General features: G+C 45.5%; 1 protein-coding gene across 1 annotated transcript in view; it reads left to right on the top strand.

Annotated features, from left to right (window-relative positions):
- Positions 1-23,263, top strand: part of PROC (protein C, inactivator of coagulation factors Va and VIIIa) — a 52,951-nt gene that overhangs the window by 16,716 nt on the left and 12,972 nt on the right. The window contains exons 6-7 of the mRNA XM_038744464.1: positions 1,016-1,156; positions 13,593-13,693. Of these exons, the coding sequence (XP_038600392.1) occupies positions 1,016-1,156; positions 13,593-13,693 (242 nt within the window). The remainder of the gene's footprint in view (positions 1-1,015; positions 1,157-13,592; positions 13,694-23,263) is intronic.

Consider the following 23,263-nt stretch of genomic DNA (forward strand, 5'->3'; position numbering starts at 1 on the left):
AGCCTGGGCTCTTTCCACCGAGCCACGCTGCTTCCCTAGGTCACTCTCCTCCCAACACTAGGTCCGCTCTAGTTTCTCTCCGGCCCTTTCCTCCTCTCTGTCCCACCCTCGTTCTCCCCATCCTCCGGAAGAGGATGCGATCTCTCTCTTTGCCCTCTTTCTCCCCCCAAATCCTCTCCAGTCCCCTCCCAGGTGGGAAGAGCCCGAGCTCTTTCTTTCCGCCCTCCTCTTGACCCTCTCTACCCGGGGCGGGCCGGGGTCAGGGGACATGGACAATTCTGGCAGGGGTAGGTTGGGCCAAGAGCAGGGAGGAGTGGAAGATGCCCTGTGTGTTGCCCTCCTGCATGTCCTCAAAAATCTCCAGTGGCTACCAATCAATCTGCGCATCAGGCAGAAACTCCTCACCCTGGGCTTCAAGACTGCACATCCCCTCGCCCCCTCCTACCTCACCTCCCTTCTCTCCTTCTCCAGCCCAGCCCGCACCCTCCGCTCCTCTGCCGCTCACCTCCTCACCGGGCCTCGTTCTCGCCTGTCCCGCCATCGACCCCCGGCCCACGTCCTCCCCCGGGCCCAGAATGCCCTCCCTCTGCCCATCCGCCAAGCTAGCTCTCTTCCTCCCTTCAAGGCCCTACTGAGAGCTCACCTCCTCCAGGAGGCCTTCCCAGACTGAGCCCCCTCCTTCCTCTCCCCCTCGTCCCCCTCTCCATCCCCCCCATCTTACCTCCTTCCCTTCCCCACAGCACCTGTATATATGTATATATGTTTGCACGTATTTATTACTCTATTTATTTTACTTGTACATATCTAGTCTATTTTATTTTGTTAATATGTTTGGTTTTGTTGTCTGTCTCCCCCTTCTAGACTGTGAGCCCACTGTTGGGTAGGGACCGCCTCCGCATGTTGCCAACTTGTACTTCCCAAGCGCCCAGTCCAGTGCTCCGCACACAGGAAGCGCTCAATAAATACGATTGATTGATTGATTGGTGTCCTCATGGCTTCTCCCCTCCTGTCCTAGAGGTGTCCTATACTAACTGCTCCGAGGACAACGGCGGCTGCGAGCAGTTCTGCAGCCAGGATCCTGGCCTCAACCTGCGCTACTGCAGCTGTGCCCCCGGCTACCGGCAAATGGATGACCCGTCCAAGTGCCAGCCCACGGGTAAGGCAGAGCGGAGGGCCCGGGAAGGGGAAGGCCGGCGGGACCGGGGCGGGATGCCCAGCCCAGGGGGCTACCAGAGGAGCGGCACGGCTCAGTGGCAAGATCACCGGCTTGGGAATAATAATAACAATGATGGCATTTGTTAATAATAATAATAATGGCATTTGTTAAGCGCTTCCTATGTGCAAAGCCCTGTTCTAAGCGCTGGGGAGGGGAAACAAGGTAATGAGGTTGTCCCATGTGGGGCTCCCAGTCTTAATCCCCATTTTACAGATGAGGTAACTGAGGCTCAGAGAAGTGAGGTGACTTACCCAAGGTCGCACAGCAGACATGTGGCGGAGCCAGGGATTCGAACCTATGATCTCTGACTCCAAAGCCCGAGCTCTTTCCACTGAGCCACGTTGTGCGAAGCACTTTTCTAAGCGCTGTTGGGGGGGGATACAAGGTGATCAGGTTGTCCCACGGGGGGCTCACAGTCTTCATCCCCATTTGACAGACGAGGGAACTGAGGCCCAGAGAAGTGAAGTGACGTGCCCAAAGTCACGCAGCTGACAAGTGGCAGAGCTGGGATTTGAACCCGTGACCTCCGACTCCCAAGCCCAGGCTCTTTCCACTGAGCCACGCTGCTTCTCTAAAGGATACGGTGACTGGGAGCCCACTGTTGGGTAGGGACCATCTCTGTATCAATCAACCAATCAATCGTATTTATTGAGCGCTAACCGTGTGCAGAGCACTGGGAAGCACAAGTCGGCAACACATAGAGATGGTCCCTACCCAACAGTAGGCTCACAGTCTAGAAGGGGGAGACAGAGAACAAAACCAAACATATTAACAAAATAAAATAAATAGAATAGATTTGTACAAGTAAAATAAATAGAGTAATAAATCTGTACAAACATATATGCATGTTGCCAACTTGCAATAATAATAATAATAATAATAATGGCATTTATTAAGCGCTTACTAGGTGGAAAGCACTGCTCTAAGCACTGGGGAGGTTGCAAGGTAATCAGATTGTCCCACGGCGGGCTCACAGTCTTCATCCCCACTTCACAGACGAGGGAACTGAGGCCCAGAGAAGTGAAGTGACTTGCCCAAAGTCACACAGCTGACAATTGGCGGAGCCGGGATTTGAACCCATGACCTCTGACTCCAAAGCCCGGGCTCTTCTCCACTGAGCCACATTAACAGCGGTTACTGAAGCTTTCCTACCAGACACACAAATTTTCTAAAGTGTGAGCCCGTTGTTAGGTAGGGACTGTCTCTATGTGTTGCCAACTTGTACTTCCCAAGCACTTAGTCCAGTGCTCGGCACACAGTAAGCGCTCAATAAATACGATCGAATGAATGAATGAATGAATGAATGAATATGGGTTCTCACCCCGGCTCTGCCACAGGTCTGCTGCGTGACCTTGGGCAAGTCATTCACTTCTCTGGGCCTCAGTTACCTCATCTGGAAAATGGGGATTAAGACTGTGAGCTCCGTGTGGGACAGGGACTGTATCTAACCTGATTACCTTCTGTTCCAGCACTTAGAACAGTGCTTGGCACATAGTAATAATAATAATAATAGTGTTTGTTAAGCGCTTACTATATGCAAAGCACTGTTCTAAGCGCTGTGGGGATACAAGGCAATCAGGTTGTCCCACGTGGGACTCACAATCTTAACCCCCATTTTACAGATGAGGTAACTGAGGCACAGAGAAGTGAAGTGACTTGCCCAAAGTCACACAGCTGACGAGTGGCGGAGCTGGGATTTGAACCCATGACCTCTGACTCCAAAGCCCGGGCTCTTTCCACTGAGCCATGCTGCTTGTGCTTAACAAGTACCATTATTATTATTACTATTATTATTATTAGAGTTGAGTTCCTAGGGTGGCTTAAGGCTGGATCTAGGGAACATGGGAGAAGCAGTGTGGCTCATTGGAAAGAGCACAGGCTTGGGAGTCAGAGGTCATGGGTTCAAATCCCAGCTCCTCCAACTATTAGCTGTGTGACTTTGGGCAACTCAACTTCTCTATGCCTCAGTTCCCTCATCTGTAAAATGGGGATCAAAACTGTGAGCCCCCGGGGGACAACCTGATCACCTTGTAACCTCCCCAGCGCTTAGAACAGGGCTTTGCACATAGTAAGGGCTTAATAAATGCCACCATTATTATTATTATTATTATTATTATTATTATAGTAAGTGCTTAACAAGTACCATTATTATTATTATTATTATTATTATTATTATTATTATTATTATTATTATTATTAGAGTTGAATTCCTAGGGAGGCTTAAGGCTGGATCTAGGACATGGGAAAAGCAGCGTGGCTCAGTGGAAAGAGCCTGGACTTGGGAGTCAGAGGTCATGGGCTCAAATCCTGGCTCCATCAATTGTTGGCTGTGTGACCTTGGGCAAGTCACTTAGCTTCTCTGTGCCTCAGGTACCTCATCTGTAAAATGGGGATTAAGACTGTGAGCCCCATGTGGGACAACCTGATCACCTTGTATCCTCCCCAGCGCTTAGAACAGTGCTTTTTACAGAGTAAGCACTTAACAAATGCCATAATTATAATAATTATTATAATATAATGTGCTTTGCACACATAGTAAGCGCTTAATAAATACCATTATAAAATACCATTATATTATAATTATAGGACAGACAGGCTGGCACAGCTCTGGGTGAAGGCGGGCATCGCTGTCTCTCAAAAGGCCTCTCCAAGGGGATCACTATAATAATAATTGTGGTATTTGTTAAGTCCTAACTATGTGCTAGGCACTGTACTAAGCGCTGGGGTGGATACAAGCAAGTCCAGTTGGACACAGTCCCTGCCCCTGATGGGGCTCACAGTCTCCATCCCCATTTGTGAGGTCACTGAGGCCCAGAGAAGTGAAGTGACTTGCCCAAGGTCACCCAGCAGACAAGTGGCAGAGGCAGGATTAGAACCCATGACCTCCTTGCCTCCAGGCCCGTGCTCTAACCACTAATCCACTACACCGTGCTGCTTCTTATGCACCCTCTCTCCCTGGGCTCCTCCGTTCAGGACCTGGAATCAGCAAGCTGGTTGGGAGAAGGGAAAGCCTCTCTTATAGAAGCAGAGAAGCAGCGTGGCTCAGTGGAAAGAGCCCGGGCTCTGGAGTCAGAGGTCACGGGTTCAAATCCCGGCTCCGCCACTTAGCTGTGTGACTTTGGGCAAGTCACTTAACTTCTCTGGGCCTCAGTTACCTCATCTGGAAAATGGGGATGAAGACCGTGAGCCCCCCGTGGGACAACCTGATCACCTTGTAACCTCCCCAGCGCTTAGAACAGTGCTTTGCACGTAGTAAGCACTTAATAAATGCCATTATTATTATTATTATTATTATTATTATATTGCTCTACTGTCCTTTCCCAAGCACTCAGTACAGTGCTCTGCATAATAATAACGGCATTCATTAAGCGCTTACTACGTGGGAAGCACTGTTCTAAGCGCTGGGGAGGTTACAAGGTGATCAGGTTGTCCCATGAGGGGCTCACAGTCTTAATCCCTATTTTACCGATGAGGTAACTGAGGCCCAGAGAATAATAATAATAATAATAATAATAATAATAATAATAGCATTTATTAAGCGCTTACTATGTGCAAAGCACTGTTCTAAGGGCTGAGGTAATCCAGTTGTCCCACGTAGGGCTCACGGACTTAATCCCCATTTTCCAGATGAGGGAACTGAGGCCCAGAGAAGTGAAGTGACTGGTCCAAAGTCACACAGCTAAGCGGCGGAGCGGAATTAGAACCCGTGACCTCTGGCTCCCAAGCCCGGGCTCTTTCCACTGAGCCACGCTGCTTCTCTTTAACCTGTAAAGTGTAACTGTAATTGAGTAGAGTAAGCGCTCAATAAGTACAGTTGACTGACTGTGACTTCAGGAGCAGACCAACGTCATCCTCCCCTCCAAGTGGGAGGTTGGGACAAAAATCCCTGACATTCCACACTCGGCAAGGAAAACCTCCAGCTCAAAAAGTCTGGAGAGGTTGGTCCATCCTCGGTTCAGTCGTATTTATTGAGCGCTTACTGTGTGCAGAGCACTGTACTAAGTGCTTGGGAGAGCACAACGTAACAATAAACAGACACATAGATGAGCGTGCAGTATAGCGGGGGAGACAGACATTAATAAAAATAAATCAATAAATTACAGCTATTCATTCATTCAATTGTATTTATTGAGCGCTTACTGTGTGCAGAGCACTGTACTAAGTGCTTGGGAGAGGACAACGTAACAATAAACTGACACATAGATGAGCGTACAGTCTAGAGGGGGAGACAGACATTGATATAAATCAATAAATTACAGTTATTCCTTCATTCAATCGTATTTATTGAGCACTTACTGTGTGCAGAGCACTGTACTAAGTGCTTGGGAGAGCACAACGTAACAATAAACAGACACATAGATGAGTGTGCAGTATTGAGGGGGAGACAGACATTAATAAAAATAAATCAATAAATTACAGCTATTCATTCATTCAATCATATTTATTGAGCGCTTACTGTGTGCCGAGCACTGTACTAAGTGCTTGGGAGAGCACAACGTAACAATAAACAGACACATAGATGAGCGTGCAGTATAGCGGGGGAGACAGACATTAATAAAAATAAATCAATAAATTACAGCTATTCATTCACTCAATCGTATTTATTGAGCGCTTACTGTGTGCAGAGCACTGTACTAAGTGCTTGGGAGAGCACAACATAACAGTAAACAGACACATAGATGAGTGTACAGTCTAGAGAGGGAGACAGACATTGATATAAATAAATCAATAAATTACAGATATTCATTCATTCATTCAATCATATTGAGCGCTTACTGTGTGCAGAGCACTGTACTAAGTGCTTGGAAGAGCACAACGTAACAATAAACAGACATATAGATGAGCGTACAGTCTAGAGGGGGAGACAGACATTAATATAAATAAAACAATAAATTACAGATATTCATTCATTCAATCGTATTTATTGAGTGCTTACTGTGTGCAGAGCACTGTACTAAGTGCTTGGAAGAGCACAACATAACAATAAACAGACACATAGATGAGCGTACAGTCTAGAGGGGGAGACAGACATTGATATAAATAAATCAATAAATTACAGCTATTCATTCATTCATTCAATCGTATTTATTGAGCGCTTACTGTGTGCAGAGCACTGTACTAAGCGCTTGGGAAGTCCAAGTCGGCAACATATAGAGACGGTCCCTACCCAACAGCGGGCTCACAGTCTAGAAGGGGGAGACAGACAACAAAACAAAACATATAAACCAAATAAAATAAATAGAATGAATATGTACAGGTAAAATAAATAGAGTAATAAATATGTACAAAGATATATACAGGTGCTGTGGGGAGGGGAAGGAGGTAAGGCAGGGGGGTGATATCTGAATGGGCCTCATTTTCTGGGAGCAAATCTGGGAAAAAAACCACAATCAATCGATCGATCAATCGTATTTATTGAGCGCTTACTGTGTGCAGAGCACTGTACTAAGGGCTTGGGAAGGACAAGTTGGCAACATATAGAGACAGTCCCTACCCAACAGTGGGCTCACAGTCTAGAAGGGGGAGACAGAGAACAAAACCAAACATACTAACAAAATAAAATGAATAGAATAGATATGTACAAGTAAAATAAATAAATAAATAGAGTAATAAATATGTACAAACATATATACAGGTGCTGTGGGGAAGGGAAGCTTCTGCGTAAGAACCAGTACTGCCCCATCTGATGTTCCAATCAATCAATCGATGGGATTTATGGGGCGCTTACTGTGTGCAGAACACTGTACTAAGCGCTCGGGAGAGTGCAATACAACTAGGTGGACAGATATGCTCCCTGCCCAACCTTAAAGTGTAGAGGGTGAGACAGACATTAATAGAAATCAATGAATTATGGATATGGTACATAAGTGCTGTGGGGCCCAGGTTGGGGTGAATGTAAGCGCTTAACAAATACTATAATTATTATTATCAATCAATCAATCGTATTTATTGAGCGCTTACTGTGTGCAGAGCACTGTACTAAGCGCTTGGGAAGTACAAGTCGGCAACACATAGAGACGGTCCCTACCCAACAGAGGGCTCACAGTCTAGAGATCCAAGTGTTTAGATGATACAGAAGGGAGAGTGCTAATGCAGACTGTGAGCCCGCTGTTGGGTAGGGACCGTCTCTAGATGTTGCCAACTTGGACTTCCCAAGCGCTTAGTACAGTGTTCTGCACACAGGAAGCGCTCAAATATGATTGAATGAATACGATTGAATGAATGAATTTATTTTATTTCGTTAATATGTTTTGTCTTATTGTCTGTCTCCCCCTTCTAGAGTGTGAGCCCACTGTTGGGTAGGGACCGTCTCTCTATGTTGCCAACTTGTACTTCCCAAGCGCTTAGTACAGCGCTCTGCACGCAGTAAGCACTCAATAAATACGATTGAATGAATGAATAATGCTCTAATGCCCTATCTAACTTGAGATTTCCTTTGCCTGTTACACGGCAAAGATCCTGAAGCCTTAGGAGATCTCCTGGAATTGCAGGGGCCCCTTCAGGGAGAAGGACAGGGAGAAATGGAATTCCTGGATAGCTTTTGCCTATTTCCTCTTGTATTGTACTCTCCCAAGTGCTCAGCACAGTGCTCTGCTCATGGTAAGAAGCAGAGTACAGTGAGAAGTACAGAGCACAGTAAGAAGCTGCCCATAGAGAAGCAGCGTGGCTCAACGGAAAGAGCCCGGGCTTTGGAGTCTGAGGTCGTGGGTTCAAATCCCGGCTCCGCCACTTGTCAGCTGTGTGACTTTGGGCAAGTTGCTTCAATCAATCGATCGTATTTATTGAGCGCTTACTTGTGTGCAGAGCACTGTACTAAGCGCTTGGGAAGTACAAGTTGGCAACACATAGAGACGGTCCCTACCCAACGATGGGCTCACAGTCTAGAAGTGGGAGACAGAGAACAAAACCAAACATATTAACAAAATAAAATAAATAGAATAGATATGTAGAGTAATAAATATGTACAAACATATATACATATATACAGGTGCTGTGGGGAAGGGAAGGAGGTAAGGCGGGGGCGGGTGGAGAGGGGGAAGAGGGGGCTCAGACTGGGAAGGCCTCCTGGAGGAGGTGAGCTCTCAGTAGGGCCTTGAAGGGAGGAAGAGAGCTAGCTTGGAGGATGTGGGGAGGGAGGGCATTCCAGGCCAGAGGGTGTATGGCGGATGTGTAGCGGGTCAAAAGCGAGTAAAATTGAGGAACTGAATGTTCCCCAATACCGCAGGTGCCAGATCCAATTTTTCTTCATAAAACCGAGTAACTAAGCAGAAGCCATCATGGGGCAAAAGTTAAAGGGTTCTGCTGAAGCGGTAGCAAGCGGAGACTAGATGGCTCCATCTTCACGCCTCCTAAAGATGATTTCTTCCTTTGTCATCGGCAGCCATTGACTGAAAACGTTTGTCTGTGGGGTGTGATGAAACCCATCCAATAATCTGTTTTTAACGCCCGACTCCTCCTCTAAACTCCTTGTGGGCAGGGGGTCCCATCGACCAACTCCGTTGGAGTGGACCCTCCAGAGCGTTTTGCGCGGGGCTCTCCACAAAGCGAGCGAGTGCCCAGTACATAGCAGAGATCCATCGATAGATAAGCAGTATGGCATGGGGATGGGGTTATTAGTGAACATTCAATGGAAATATCCTTCAAGGGTATTTATTGAATGCTTACTACTACTACTAATAGTAATGATGGCATTTATTAGTAAGCATTCAATGGAAATATCCTTCAAGGGTATTTATTGAATGCTTACTACTACTAATAATAATAATGATGGCATTTATTAGTAAGCATTCAATGGAAATATCTTTCAAGGGTATTTATTGAATGCTTACTACTACTAATAATAATAATGATGGCATTTATTAGTAAGCATTCAATGGACATATCCTTCAAGGGTATTTATTGAATGCTTACTACTACTACTAATAATAATGATGGCATTTATTAGTAAGCATTCAATGGAAATATCTTTCAAGGGTATTTATTGAATGCTTACTACTACTACTAATAATAATGATGGCATTTATTAGTAAGCATTCAATGGACATATCCTTCAAGGGTATTTATTGAATGCTTACTACTACTAATAATAATAATGATGGCATTTATTAGTAAGCATTCAATGGAAATATCCTTCAAGGGTATTTATTGAATGCTTACTACTAATAGTAATAATGGCATTTATTAGTAAACATTCAATGGAAATATCCTTCAAGGGTATTTATTGAATGCTTACTACTAACAATAATAATAATGATGGCATTTATTAGTAAGCATTCAATGGAAATATCCTTCAAGGGTATTTATTGAATGCTTACTACTACTACTACTACTACTAATGATGGCATTTATTAGTAAGCATTCAATGGAAATATCCTTCAAGGGTATTTATTGAATGCTTACTACTACTACTACTACTAATGATGGCATTTATTAGTAAGCATTCAATGGAAATATCCTTCAAGGGTATTTATTGAATGCTTACTACTACTACTAATGATGGCATTTATTAGTAAGCATTCAATGGAAATATCCTTCAAGGGTATTTATTGAATGCTTACTACTAACAATAATAATAATGATGGCATTTATTAGTAAGCATTCAATGGAAATATCCTTCAAGGGTATTTATTGAATGCTTACTACTACTACTACTACTACTAATGATGGCATTTATTAGTAAGCATTCAATGGAAATATCCTTCAAGGGTATTTATTGAATGCTTACTACTACTACTAATGATGGCATTTATTAGTAAGCATTCAATGGAAATATCCTTCAAGGGTATTTATTGAATGCTTACTACTACTACTACTACTAATGATGGCATTTATTAGTAAGCATTCAATGGAAATGTCCTTCAAAGGTATTTATTGAATGCTTACTACTACTACTACTACTACTACTACTACTACTACTACTACTACTACTACTACTGATGGCATTTATTAGTAAGCATTCAATAAATACCCTTGAAGGATTGCTCTTTTCGCCCCTCTTCTCTCTACCTTTTCCCTATCCCAATGTCTTCTCGCTACGGGGAACCCCAACCCAGCTGCATCAAGCGCTCAGTACAGTGCTCTGCACACAGTAAGTGCTCAATAAATATGACTGAATGAATGTAGTTCTTTCGCACAGCCTAGATGCCCTGCCGGGACAAGTTTGGTGATTCCTTTTTTGTAAGCAGTGACATGACCCTTCCCTGCCCAGCACCATAACCTTAATGTAGAGAAGCAGTGTAGCCTAGTGGGGAGAGCACAGGGCTGGGATTCGGAAGAACCTGGGTTCTAATCCCGGCTCTGCCACTTACTGTTGTGTGACCTCGGGCAAGTCACTTCTTGCGCCTCAGTTCCTTCATCTAATAGTAATAATGGTATCTGTTAAGCATTTCCTATGTGCCAAGCACTGTTCTAAGCGCTGGGGTAGATATAAGATAGGTTGTCTCACAGTTTTCATCCCCATTTTACAAATGAGGTCACTGAGGCACGGAGGAGGCCTTCTTCTCAGTTATACATAGCACTTATGTCTCTAGACTGCAAGCTTGTTGTGGGTAGGGACCGTGTCTAACAACTCTGTTATATCACCATAATAATAATAATGATGGTATTTGTTAGGCGCTTACTATGTGCCAAGCACTGTTCTAAGCGCTTGGGGAGATACAAGTTCATCAGGATGTCCCACGGGGGGCTTATTCATTCAAGATACGAGGTCATCAGGTTGTCCCACGGGGGGCTTATTCATTCAAGATACAAGGTCATCAGGTTGTCCCCCGTCATTCACTCATTCAGTCGTATTTATTGAGCGCTTACTGTGTGCAGAGCACTGTACTAAGCGCTTGGGAAGTACAAGTTGGCAACATATAGAGCCGGTCCCTACCCAACAGCGGGCTCACAGTCTTAATGAGGTAACTGAGGCACAGAGAAGTTAAGTGGCTTGCCCAAGGTCACCCAGCAGACAAGTGGCAGAGCCGGGATTAGAACCCACGTCCTCTGACTCCCAAGCCCCTGCTCTGTCCACTGAGCCACACTGCTTCATCTGTAAAATGGGGATTAAAACCACGAGCCCCTTGTTGGGACAGGGACAGTGTCGGAGTCTGATTTACTTGTAACTCCAGAGCTTAGTACAGTGCCTGGCACAAAGTCTGTGCTTAACAAATACCACAATTATTAATCAATCAATCAATTGTATTTATTGAGCGCTTACTGTGTGCAGAGCACTGTACTAAGCACTTGGGAAGTACAAGCTGGCAACATATAGGGACAGTCCCTACCCAACAGTGGGCTCACAGTCTAGAAGGGGGAGACGGAGAACAAAACCAAACATATTAACAAAATAAAATAAATAGAATAGATATGTACAAGATAAATAAATAAATAAATAGAGTAATAAATATGTACAAACATATATACATATATACAGGCCCTGTGGGGAAGGGAAGGAGGTAAGACGGTGGGGATGGAGGGGGAACGAGGGGGAGAGGAAGGAGGGGGCTTAGTCTGGGAAGGCCTCCTGGAGGAGGTGAGCTCTCAGAAGGGGCTCAATCAATCAATCAATCAATCGTATTTATTGAGCGCTTATTGTGTGCAGAGCACTGTACTAAGCGCTTGGGAAGTACAAGTTGGCAACATATAGAGACAGTCCCTACCCAACAGTGGGCTCACAGCCTCAGAGCTGGGGAGGTTACAAGGTGATCAGGTTGTCCCACATGGGGGGCTCACAGTCTTAATCCCCATTTTACAGATAAGGCAACTGAGGCACAGAGAAGTTAAGTGACTTGCCCAAAGTCACACAGCTGACAATTGGCGGAGCTGGGATTCGAACCCATGACTATTATTAACTGCGAGGCCAGCAGGTACTCGAATGGATCATCTAGCTCCTGACACGAGCCTCCTGTCAAGCCTCTGTGATAAGCACAAAGTTGAGGTCTAGTCTTCAGGATGCAACTTGGCTCAGTGGAAAGAGCCCGGGCTTGGGTGTCAGAGGTCATGGGTTCTAATCCTGACTCCAGCACTTGTCAGTTGTGTGACTTTGGGCAAGTCACTCCACTTCTCTGTGCCTCAGTTACTTCATCTATAAAATGGGGATGAAGACTGTAAGCCCCACATGGGACAACCTGATTACCCTGTATCCCCCCAGCGCTTAGAACAGTGTTTCAACACATAGTAAGCGCTAAACAAATGCCATCATTTTTTAGAGAAGCAGCATGGCTCAGTGGAAAGAGCCCGGGCTTTGGAGTCAGAGGTCATGGGTTCGAATCCCTGCTTCGCCAACTGTCAGCTGTGTGACTTTGGGCAAGTCACTTCACGTCTCTGTGCCTCAGTTACCTCATCTGTAAAATGGGGATGAAGATGAAGACTGTGAGCCCCATGTGGGACAACCTGATCACCTTGAAACCTCCCCAGTGCTTAGAACAGTGCTTTGCACATAGGAAGTGCTTAATAAATGCCATCATCATTATTATTATTATCCCAGAGTCAAACCTCTGCTGGCTTCAGAGAAACACTTGTGCCATCGAACAACCAGGAAATACATCAGAAAGAGGGAAGGACTCAGATACGTAGTGCTTAGGCAGTTGGAGATGAGAGTTGCCCTGGGAAAGAACTGAAGAACCCATGCACATGGTAGTTGATAATGATAATAAAATAATAATAATAATAATAATAACAATAATAATAATAATAATGGCATTTATTAAGCGCTTACTATATGCAAAACACTGTTCTAAGTGCTGGGGAGGTTACAAGGTGATCAGGTTGTCCCACGGGGGGCTCACAGTCATAATCCCCATTTTCCAGATGAGGGAACTGAGGCCCAGAGAAGTGAAGTGACTTGCCCAAAGTCACCCAGCTGACAATTGGAGGAGCCGGAATTTGAACCCATAACCTCTGACTCCAAAGCCCGGGCTCTTTCCACTGAGCCACACTGCTTCTCAGTTATGCATAGCACTTATGTACCATATCCATAACTCATTTATTTCTAGTACCGTCTCTCTCTCCCCCTCTAGACTGTTATCTTGTGGGTAGGGACCATGTCTAACAAATATCGTAATAATAATAATAATGATGGTATTTGTTAAGCGCTTACAATGTGCCAAGCACTGTTCTAAGCCCTGGGGTTGTCCCACGTGGGGCTCACAGCCTTAATCCCCATTTTACGGATGAGGTAACTGAGGCACAGAGAAATTAAGCGACTTGCCCAAAGTCACCCGGCTGACAAGTGGCAGAGCCGGGATTAGGGCCCACGACACTAAGCCACGCTGCTCTCCCGAACCCTTTGTCTAGGGCTCTGCACACAGGAAGCGCTCAGTACATACCACCGATGGATCGGGCAATTTTTCAGGCTAACCGGTCTTTCTTCCCCTTCACTTCTCCCACCCAGTGACGTTCCCTTGCGGACGATCGGTGGTGAACTCACCCTCGCCCTTTGACCTTCGGCTCATCGATGGAAAGAAAGGACTGAAAGGAATGAGCCCATGGCAGGTAAGGGGGAAAGGGTGGCCGTCTTGGACCGTGTATCAGCTGTTATTCTCTTTCAGCGGTTTCCCTGGGAGAGCTTCACACATGCTTAGAGTCATCATCATCATCAATCGTATTTATTGAGCGCTTACTATGTGCAGAGCACTGTACTAAGGGCTTGGGAAGTACAAATTGGCAACATATACAGTCCCTACCCAACAGTGGGCTCACAGTCTAAAAGGGGGAGACAGAGAACAAAACCAAACATACTAACAAAATAAAATAAATAGAATAGATATGTACAAGTAAAATAAATAGAGTAATAAATATGTACAAACATATATACATATATACAGGTGCTGTGGGGAAGGGAAGGAGGTAAGATGTGGGGGGATGGAGAGGGGGACGAGGCCTTCCTTAGTCTCCTATTTACTAACCCCCGAGCAGACTTTCTGCCTGCTTGCCACAGGCTGATGTTCTTCGTCTAACAATGTGGATGTGCCTCAGTTTCCTCGTAATAACTGTGGCCTTTGTGAAGCCCGGCACTGTTGTGTTACCTAATACCATTCCATATGAGCCCCTTCCTTCCTCTCCCCCTCGTCCCCCTCTCCATCCCCCACATCTTACCTCCTTCCCTTCCCCATAGCACCTGTATATGTATATGTTTGTACATATTTGTTACTCTATTTATTTATTTTGCTTGTACCTATCTATTCTATTTATTTTATTTTGTTAGTATGTTTGGTTTTGTTCTCTGTCTCCCCCTTCTAGACTGTGAGCCCACTGTTGGGTAGGGACTGTCACTATATATATATAGTGGAGCTCACAGTCTTTATCACCATTTTACAGATGAGGTAACTGAGGCACAGAGAAGACAAGTGACTTTTTTTAACATACATATATATATATATATATGTTGCCAACTTGTACTTCCCAAGCGCTTAGTACAGTGCTCTGCACACAGTAAGCACTCAATAAATACGATTGATGACTGTCTCTATATGTTGCCAGCTTGTACTTCCCAAGCGCTTAGTACAGTGCTCTGCACACAGTAAGCGCTCAATAAATATGATTGATTGATTGATTCCATATAAGATACTAAGGGTGGCCGAATGGACTTCTTTGAAGTCATGAGGTAATTGAGCAGCTCACAAATAAGCCCGGAAGGTGGGTCCTGTCTGGATTTCTCCCCCTTCTAATAACAATAATAATAATAATAATAATGGCATTTATTAAGCGCTTACTATGTGCAGAGCACCGTTCTAAGCGCTGGGGAATTTACAAGGTGATCAGGTTGTCCCATGTGGGGCTCACAGTCTTCACCCCCATTTTACAGATGAGGGAACTGAGGCCCAGAGAAGTTAAGCGACTTGCCCAGAGTCACACAGTTGACAAGTGGTGGAGCTGGGATTTGAACCCATGACCTCCGACTCCAAAGCCCATGCTTTTTCCACGCTGCTTCTAGATTGCGATCCCGTTGTTGGGTAGGGACCGTCTCTATATGTTGCCGACTTGGACTTCCCAAGCGCTTAGTACAGTGCTCTGCACACAGTAAGCGCTCAATAAGTACGATCGAATGAATGAATGGATGAAGTACTAAGCGCTGGGGTAGATACCAAGTAATCAGGTTTGGACACAGTCCCTGGCCCACATGGGGCTCGCAATCTTAATCTCCTTTTTCAGATGAAGGAACTGAGGCACAGAGAAGTGAAGTGACTAGCCCTGGTGACTGGTGACTTTTAGGGCCACCAGTCTCAATACGAGGGAGAAATGATGGTGAATCCCCAATTTTCTCCTACTGTATGCCAAGCATTGGAATAGGTACGTTGGGCACATTGTCTGGTCTGTCTGAGGCTTACAGTCTAAGAGAGAGGGAGAGCAAAAATGAAATCTTCGCTTCGAGGAGTTTACAATATAATGGATTGTTGGAGCTCTGCCCACAGTGTATGAAAGAAACCAAGGTACCAGGCAACATATGAATTAAAACAGAGGGAATAATAACAATAGTATTACTATGGACCAAGCACTGATCTAAGCTCTGGTGTATATGCAAATTAATCAGGTTGGACACAGTTCCTGTCCCACATGGAGCTCACACTCTTATTTCCCATTTTGCAAATAAGGTAACTGAGGCTCAGAGAAGCGAAATGACTTTCCCAAGGTCACACAGCAGACACATGGAAGAGCCAAGATTAGAAGCCAGGTCCTTCTGACTTCCAAGCCCATGCTCTATCCACTAGGCTACGATGCTTCCCGAAAGCAATGATATTTGAATGAAAGCTACAGATTGATTGATCAATCAGTGATATCTGTTGAGCACTTACAGGATACTGGGCACTGTACCAAGCACTTGGGCAGATGAGGAAACCGGGGCACAGAAAGATTAAGCTGCTTTCCCGGGGCCACACAGCAGGCCAGAGGCGGAGATGGGTTGGGGGGGGTCTTCTGTACTAAGCACTTGGGAGAGTATAATATATATATAGCCTCAAAAATCTCCAGTGGCTACCAATCAATCTGCGCATCAGGCAGAAATTCCTCACCCTGGGCTTCAAGGCTGTCCATCCATCACCTCGCCCCCTCCTACCTCACCTCCCTTCTCTCCTTCTGCAGCCCAGCCCGCACCCTCCGCTCCTCCGCCGCTAATCTCCTCACCGTTAGGCCTCGCTCTCGCCTGTCCCGCCATCGACCCCCGGCCCACGTCCTCCCCCGGGCCTGGAATGCCCTCTCTCCCTCTGCCCAGCCGCCAAGCTAGCTCTCTTCCTCCTTTCAAGGCCCTGCTGAGAGCTCACCTCCTCCAGAAGGCCTTCCCAGACTGAGCCCCTTCCTTCCTCTCCCCCTCATCCCCCTCTCCATCCCTCCCCATTTTACCTCCTTCCTTCCCCACAGCACCTGTATATATGTATATATGTTTGTACATATTTATTACTCTATTTATTTATTTTACTTGTACATATCTATTCTATTTATTTTATTTTGTTAGTATGTTTGGTTTTGTTCTCTGTCTCCCCCTTTTAGACTGTGAGCCCACTGTTGGGAAGGGACTGTCTCTATATGTTGCCAATTTGTACTTCCCAAGCGCTTAGTACAGTGCTCTGCACATAGTAAGCGCTCAATAAATACGATTGATGATGATGATAGCCCAAGGTCACGCTGCGGATGAGTGGCAGAGCTCCTTCCAACTCCCGGGCCTGTGCTCTATCCACTAGGCCATCCTGCATCTCATCTCTATTCTCCGTTCCCCTCAGACTGAGCTCCATGTGGGACAGGGACTGTATGTGATTTGAGAGTATCGAACCAGCCCCTGAACTTGGCACAATACTAATACTACACTAATAATACTAATAATACTACTACTACTAATAATAATTAATAATACTAATATACCAATACTAATAATGATAATAATAATGATGATGGCATTTATTAAGCACTTACTATGTGCAAAGCACTGTTCTAAGAGCTGGGGAGGTTACAAGGTGATCAGGTTGTCCGATGGGGGGCTCACAGTCTTAATCCCCGTTTTACAGATGAGGTAACTGAGGCACAGAGAAGTTAAGTGACTTTTTTTAACGGCATTTATTAAGTGCTCACTATGTGCAAAGCACTGTTCTAAGAGCTGGGGAGGTTACAAGGTGATCAGGTTGTCCAATGGGGAGCTCACAGTCTTAATCCCCATTTTACAGATGAGGTAACTGAGGCACAGAGAAGTTGTGACTTTTTTTAGTGGCATTTATTAAGCATTTACTATGTGTGCAAAGCACTGTTGTAAGTGCTGCGGAGGTTACGAGGTGATCAGGTTGTCCCACGGGGGGCTCACACTCTTAATCTCCATTTTACAGATGAGGTAACTGAGGCACAGAGAAGTTGTGACTTTTTTTAAATGTCATTTATTAAGTGCTCACTATGTGCAAAGCACTGTTCTAAGTGCTGAGGAGGTTACAAAGTGATCAGGTTGTTCCACGGTGGGGCTCACAGTCTTAATCCCCATTTTACAGATGAGGTAACTGAGGCACAGAGAAGTTAAGTGACTTTTTTTAGTGGCATTTATTAAGTGCTTACTATATGCAAAGCACTGTTCTAAGTGCTGCGGAGGTTACAAGGTGATCAGGTTGTTCCACGGTGGGGCTCACAGTCTTAATCCCCATTCCACAGATGAAGTAACTGAGGCACAGAGAAGTTAAGTGACTTTTTTTAATGGCATTTATTAAGTGCTTACTATGTGCAAAGCACTGTTCTAAGAGCTTGGGGAGGTTACAAGGTGATCAGGTTGTCCGATGGGGAGCTCACAGTCTTAATCACCATTTTACAGATGAGGTAACTGAGGCACAGAGAAGTTAAGTGACTTTTTTTTTAGTGACATTTATTAAGTACTTACTATGTGCAAAGCACTGTTCTAAGAGCTGGGGAGGTTACAAGGTGATCAGGTTGTCCGATGGGGGGCTCACAGTCTTAATCCCCATTTTACAGATGAGATAACTGAGGCACAGAGAAGTTAAGTGACTTTTTTTTTAGTGACATTTATTAAGTACTTACTATGTGCAAAGCACTGTTCTAAGAGCTGGGGAGGTTACAAGGTGATCAGGTTGTCCGATGGGGGGCTCACAGTCTTAATCCCCATTTTACAGATGAGATAACTGAGGCACAGAGAAGTGAAGTGACTTGCCCAAAGTCACACAGCTGACAACTGGCGGAGCCGGAATTTGAACCCCTGACCTCCGACTCCAAAGCCCAGTCTCTTTCCACTGAGCCACGCTGCACTTAACAAATACCACAATTGTTATGGTTACTATTATTATCATTTACAGAGTCTACCATTTAGAGACTTCTTTCTCCTATCCTTAAATGATTATTTTTCCTGATTGTAAACTACTCGTGGGCAGTGACTTGTTCTACTAACTCTGGTCCTCCGTACAATGTTGTGAATGCAGTAGGTGCTCAATAAATCTGATGGATTGATTAATTGCAGAGGTGGTGGGAGTGTCTAGGAGATGAAAGGAGCGACTTTAAGGCAGTGCTAATGGAGTTGAAGCATAATTTAATAATTAATAATAATTAGAGTGTTTGTTAAGCACTTACTATATGCCAAGCACTGTTCTAAGCGCTGGCTTTTTTCTAAGCGCTGGATTTTAAAAATTCATTCATTCATTCAGTCGTATTTATTGAGCGCTTACTGCGTGCAGAGCACTGTACTAAGCGCTTGGGAAGTACAAGTCGGCAACATATAGAGGCGGTACCTACCTAACAACGGGCTCACGGTCTAGAAAATTTGTGCGTCTGGTAGGAAAGCTTCAGTAACTGCTGTTAGTGTGTAAATTTGCTATGTCTGGGCTTGCTGAATGAGTAGAGCACTGTACTAAGCGCTTGAGAAGTACAAATTGGCAACATATAGAGGCGGTCCCTACCTAACAATGGGCTCACAGTCTAGAAAATTTGTGTGTCTGGTAGGAAAGCTTCAGTAACTGCTGTTAGTGTGTAAATTTGCTATGTCTGGGCTTGCTGAATGAGCTACTATCTGATGTCCGGAGGGATTCCCAAGAATTATTCCTTCCAGTGGTCTGGGAATCATGTGACAGATGGTACCTGGGAATAATAATGATGGCATTTATTAAGCGCTTACTATGTGCAAAGCACTGTTCTAAGCGCTGGGGAGGTTACAAGGTGATCAGGTTGTCCCACGGGGGGCTCACAGTCTTCACCCCCATTTTACAGATGAGGTAACGGGCTCAGAGAAGTGACTTTTCCAAAGACACACAGCTGACGATTGGTGGAGCCGGGATTTGAACCCATGACCTCTGCCTCTAAAGCCCGGGCTCTTTCCACTGAGCCACGCTGCTTCTCTATGAGCAGCTTCTTACTGTGCTCTGTAACAATAATAATAATAATGACATTTATTAAGCGCTTACTATGTGCAAAGCGCTGTTCTAAGCGCTGGGGAGGTTACAAGGTGATCAGGTTGTCCCGCGGGGGGCTCACAGTCTTCACCCCCATTTTACAGATGAGGGAACTGGGGCTCAGAGAAGTGACTTTTCCAAAGACACACAGCTGACGATGGGCAGAGGCGGGATTTGAACCCATGACCTCTGCCTCTAAAGCCCGGGCTCTTTCCACTGAGCCACGCTGCTTCTCTATGAGCAGCTTCTTACTGTGCTCTGTAATAATAATAATAATAGCATTTATTAAGCGCTTACTATGTGCAAAGCACTGTTCTAAGCGCTGGGGAGGTTACAAGGTGATCAGGTTGTCCCGCGGGGGGCTCACAGTCTTCACCCCCATTTTACAGATGAGGGAACTGGGGCTCAGAGAAGTGACTTTTCCAAAGACACACAGCTGAGGATTGGCGGAGCTGGGATTTGAACCCATGATCTCTGCCTCTAAAGCCCGGGCTCTTTCCACTGAGCCACGCTGCTTCTCTATGAGCAGCTTCTTACTGTGCTCTGTAATAATGATAATAATAATAATAATAATAATAATAATAATAATAATAATAATAATGGCATTTATTAAGCACTTACTATGTGCAAAGCGCTGTTCTAAGCACTGGGGAGGTTACAAGGTGATCAGGTTGTCCCACGGGGAGCTCACAGTCTTCACCTCCATTTTACAGATGAGGGAACTGGGGCTCAGAGAAGTGACTTTTCCAAAGACACACAGCTGACGATGGGCGGAGGCGGGATTTGAACCCATGACCTCTGCCTCTAAAGCCCGGGCTCTTTCCGCTGAGCCACACTTCTTCTCTATGAGCAGCTTCTTACTGTGCTCTGTAATAATAATAATAATAATGACATTTATTAAGCGCTTACTATGTGCAAAGCACTGTTCTAAGCGCTGGGGAGGTTACAAGGTGATCAGGTTGTCCCACGGGGGTATCACAGTCTTCACCCCCATTTTACAGATGAGGGAACTGGGGTTAAGAGAAGTGACTTTTCCAAAGACACACAGCTGACGATGGGCGGAGGCGGGATTTGAACCCATGACCTCTGCCTCTAAAGCCCGGGCTCTTTCCACTGAGCCAAGCTGCTTTTCATTTACATGAGAGAGAGCTTACTAGCTAGGGAGAGGGCAGCCTAAATGATGTGGGACTTTAAGAGACGAGGGTCATGTATGCAGTGCAGGCTGGACCCTGGACTTGCCCAGAACAGATCAATGCCTGATGACTTGTGGTCATGGCAACGCAGGTTGGATAAATTCCCAATTTTAGTCATTTAGCCATTATGGGAATAAAGTGGGGTGGTGAAAGTTAGAAGCGGTGGCCTAGTGGATAGAACTTGGGGCTGGGAATCAGAAGGATCTGGGTTCTAAACCGGGCTCCGTCATCTGTCTGCTGGGTGACCCTGGGCAAGTCGATTCACTTCTCTGTCCCTCAGTTACCTCACCTGGAAAATGGGCCTGGAAAAAGACTCTTGTGGGACTTGGATGGTGACCCGCATGATGATCTTCCATCTACCCTAGCGCTTAGTACAGTGAGAAGCAGCATGAAAAGCAGCGTGGCATAATAATAATGATAATGATGGCATTTATTAAGCGCTTACTACGTGCAAAGCACTCTTCTAAGCGCTGGGGAGGTTACAGTGTGATCAGGTACACATGTGGGGCTCACCGTCTTAACCCCCATTTTACAGATGAGGCAACTGAGGCACAGAGAAGTTAAGGTTGTAGGCTCTCTCTCAGTGGAAAGAGCCCAGGCTTTAGAGTCCAAAGTCCCACAGCTTACAATCGGCAGAGCCGGGATTTGAACCCGTGACCTCTGACTCCAAAGCCCGGGCTCTTTCCAGTGAGCCACGCTGCTTCTCTTCGTGGCTAAGAGCCTGGGCTTGGGAGTCAGAGGACCTGGGTTCTAATCCTGACTCCGCCACTTGTCTGCTGTGTGACCTTGGGCAAGTCACTTCACTTCTCTGGGCCTCAGTGACCTCATCTGTAAAATGGGGATCAAAAGTGTGAGCCCCACATGGGACAACCTGATCACCCTGTATCTAACCCAGTGCTTAGAACAGTGCTTGGCACATAGTAAGCGCTTAACAAATAATACCATTATTATTATTAAATCCCGGCTCCGCCTCTTGTCAGCTATGTGACTTTGGGCAAGTCACTTCACTTCTCTGTGCCTCAGTTCCCTCATCTGTAAAATGGGGATTAAGACTGTGAGCCCCATGTGGGACAGCCTGATTACCTTGTATCTCCCCTAGCGCTTATCACAGTGCTTGGCAAATAGTAAGCATTTAACAAATACCATGATTATTATTAAATCCCAGCTCTGCCTCTTGTCACCTATGTGACTTTGGGCAAGTCACTTCACTTCTCTGTGCCTCAGTTACCTCATCTGTAAAATGGGGATGAAGACTGTGAGCCCCATGTGGGACAACCTGATTACCTTGTATCTCCCCCAGCGCTTAGCCCAGTGCTTGGCAAATAGTAAGCATTTAACAAATACCATGATTATTATTAAATCCCGGCTCCGCCTCTTGTCAGCTGTGTGACTTCGGGCAAGTCACTTCACTTCTCTGTGCCTCAGTTCCCTCATCTGTAAAATGGGGATTAAGACTGTGAGCCCCATGTGGGACAACCTGATTACCTTGTATCTCCCCCAGCGCTTAGCCCAGTGCTTGGCAAATAGTAAGCGCTTAACGAATCCCAAAATTATCATTATTACAGTGTGAGGCATAAAATAAGTACTTGACAAATGCCATAAAAAATTAGATGCCATCCCCCTCCCACCTCGAATTGTCACCAGAACAGCTGACAAGAAATAAACCAAATCATAATTTCTTCCTCCTCCTGTCCCCTACTCACTTTCCGCAGAAGAAGTGGTCATGTACGGTAGGATGACCGAAATAATCCATAACAGGGATATTGAGCACGTACTACGTTCGGCCCATTCCATTAAGTACTCGGGAAATACACGAGAGATGGATCCCAGCGTGGCTCAGTGGAGAAAGCCCGGGCTTTGGAGTCAGAGGTCATGGGTTCAAATCCCGGCTCCACCACTTGTCAACTGTGTGACTTTGGGCAAGTCACTTCGCTTCTCTGGGCCTCGGTTCCCTCATCTGGAAAATGGGGATGAAGACTGTGAAGCCCCACATGGGACAACCTGATCACCTTGCCCCAGCGCTTAGAACAGTGCTCTGCACATAGTAAGCGCTTAATAAATGCCATTAAAAAAAATTAGGGATGAAGACTGTGAGCCCCCCGTGGGTCAACTTGAACACCTTGTATCCCCCCCAGCGCTTAGAACAGTGCTTGGCACATAGTAAGCGCTTAACAAATACCATCATTATTAAGAGAAGCAGCGTGGCTCAGTGGAAAGAGCACGGATTTGGGCGCCAGAGGTCATGGGTTCTAATCCCAGCTCCGCCACTTGTCAGCTGTGGGACTTTGGGAGAGTCATTTCACTTCTCTGGGCCTCAGTTCCCTCATCTGCAAAATGGGGATTAAAACTGTGAGCCCCATGTGGGACAACCTGATCACCTTGTATCCCGACCAGTGCTTTGCACATAGTAAGTGCTTAATAAATGCCATTATTATTATTATTATTATTATTATTATTATTATTATTATCCCAGCCCTCGAGCAGCTTCCCATTCAGTGGAGATACCGACG

This window comes from Tachyglossus aculeatus, chromosome 1 (assembly GCF_015852505.1).
Source record: "Tachyglossus aculeatus isolate mTacAcu1 chromosome 1, mTacAcu1.pri, whole genome shotgun sequence".
NCBI classification, from domain to species: domain Eukaryota; kingdom Metazoa; phylum Chordata; class Mammalia; order Monotremata; family Tachyglossidae; genus Tachyglossus; species Tachyglossus aculeatus.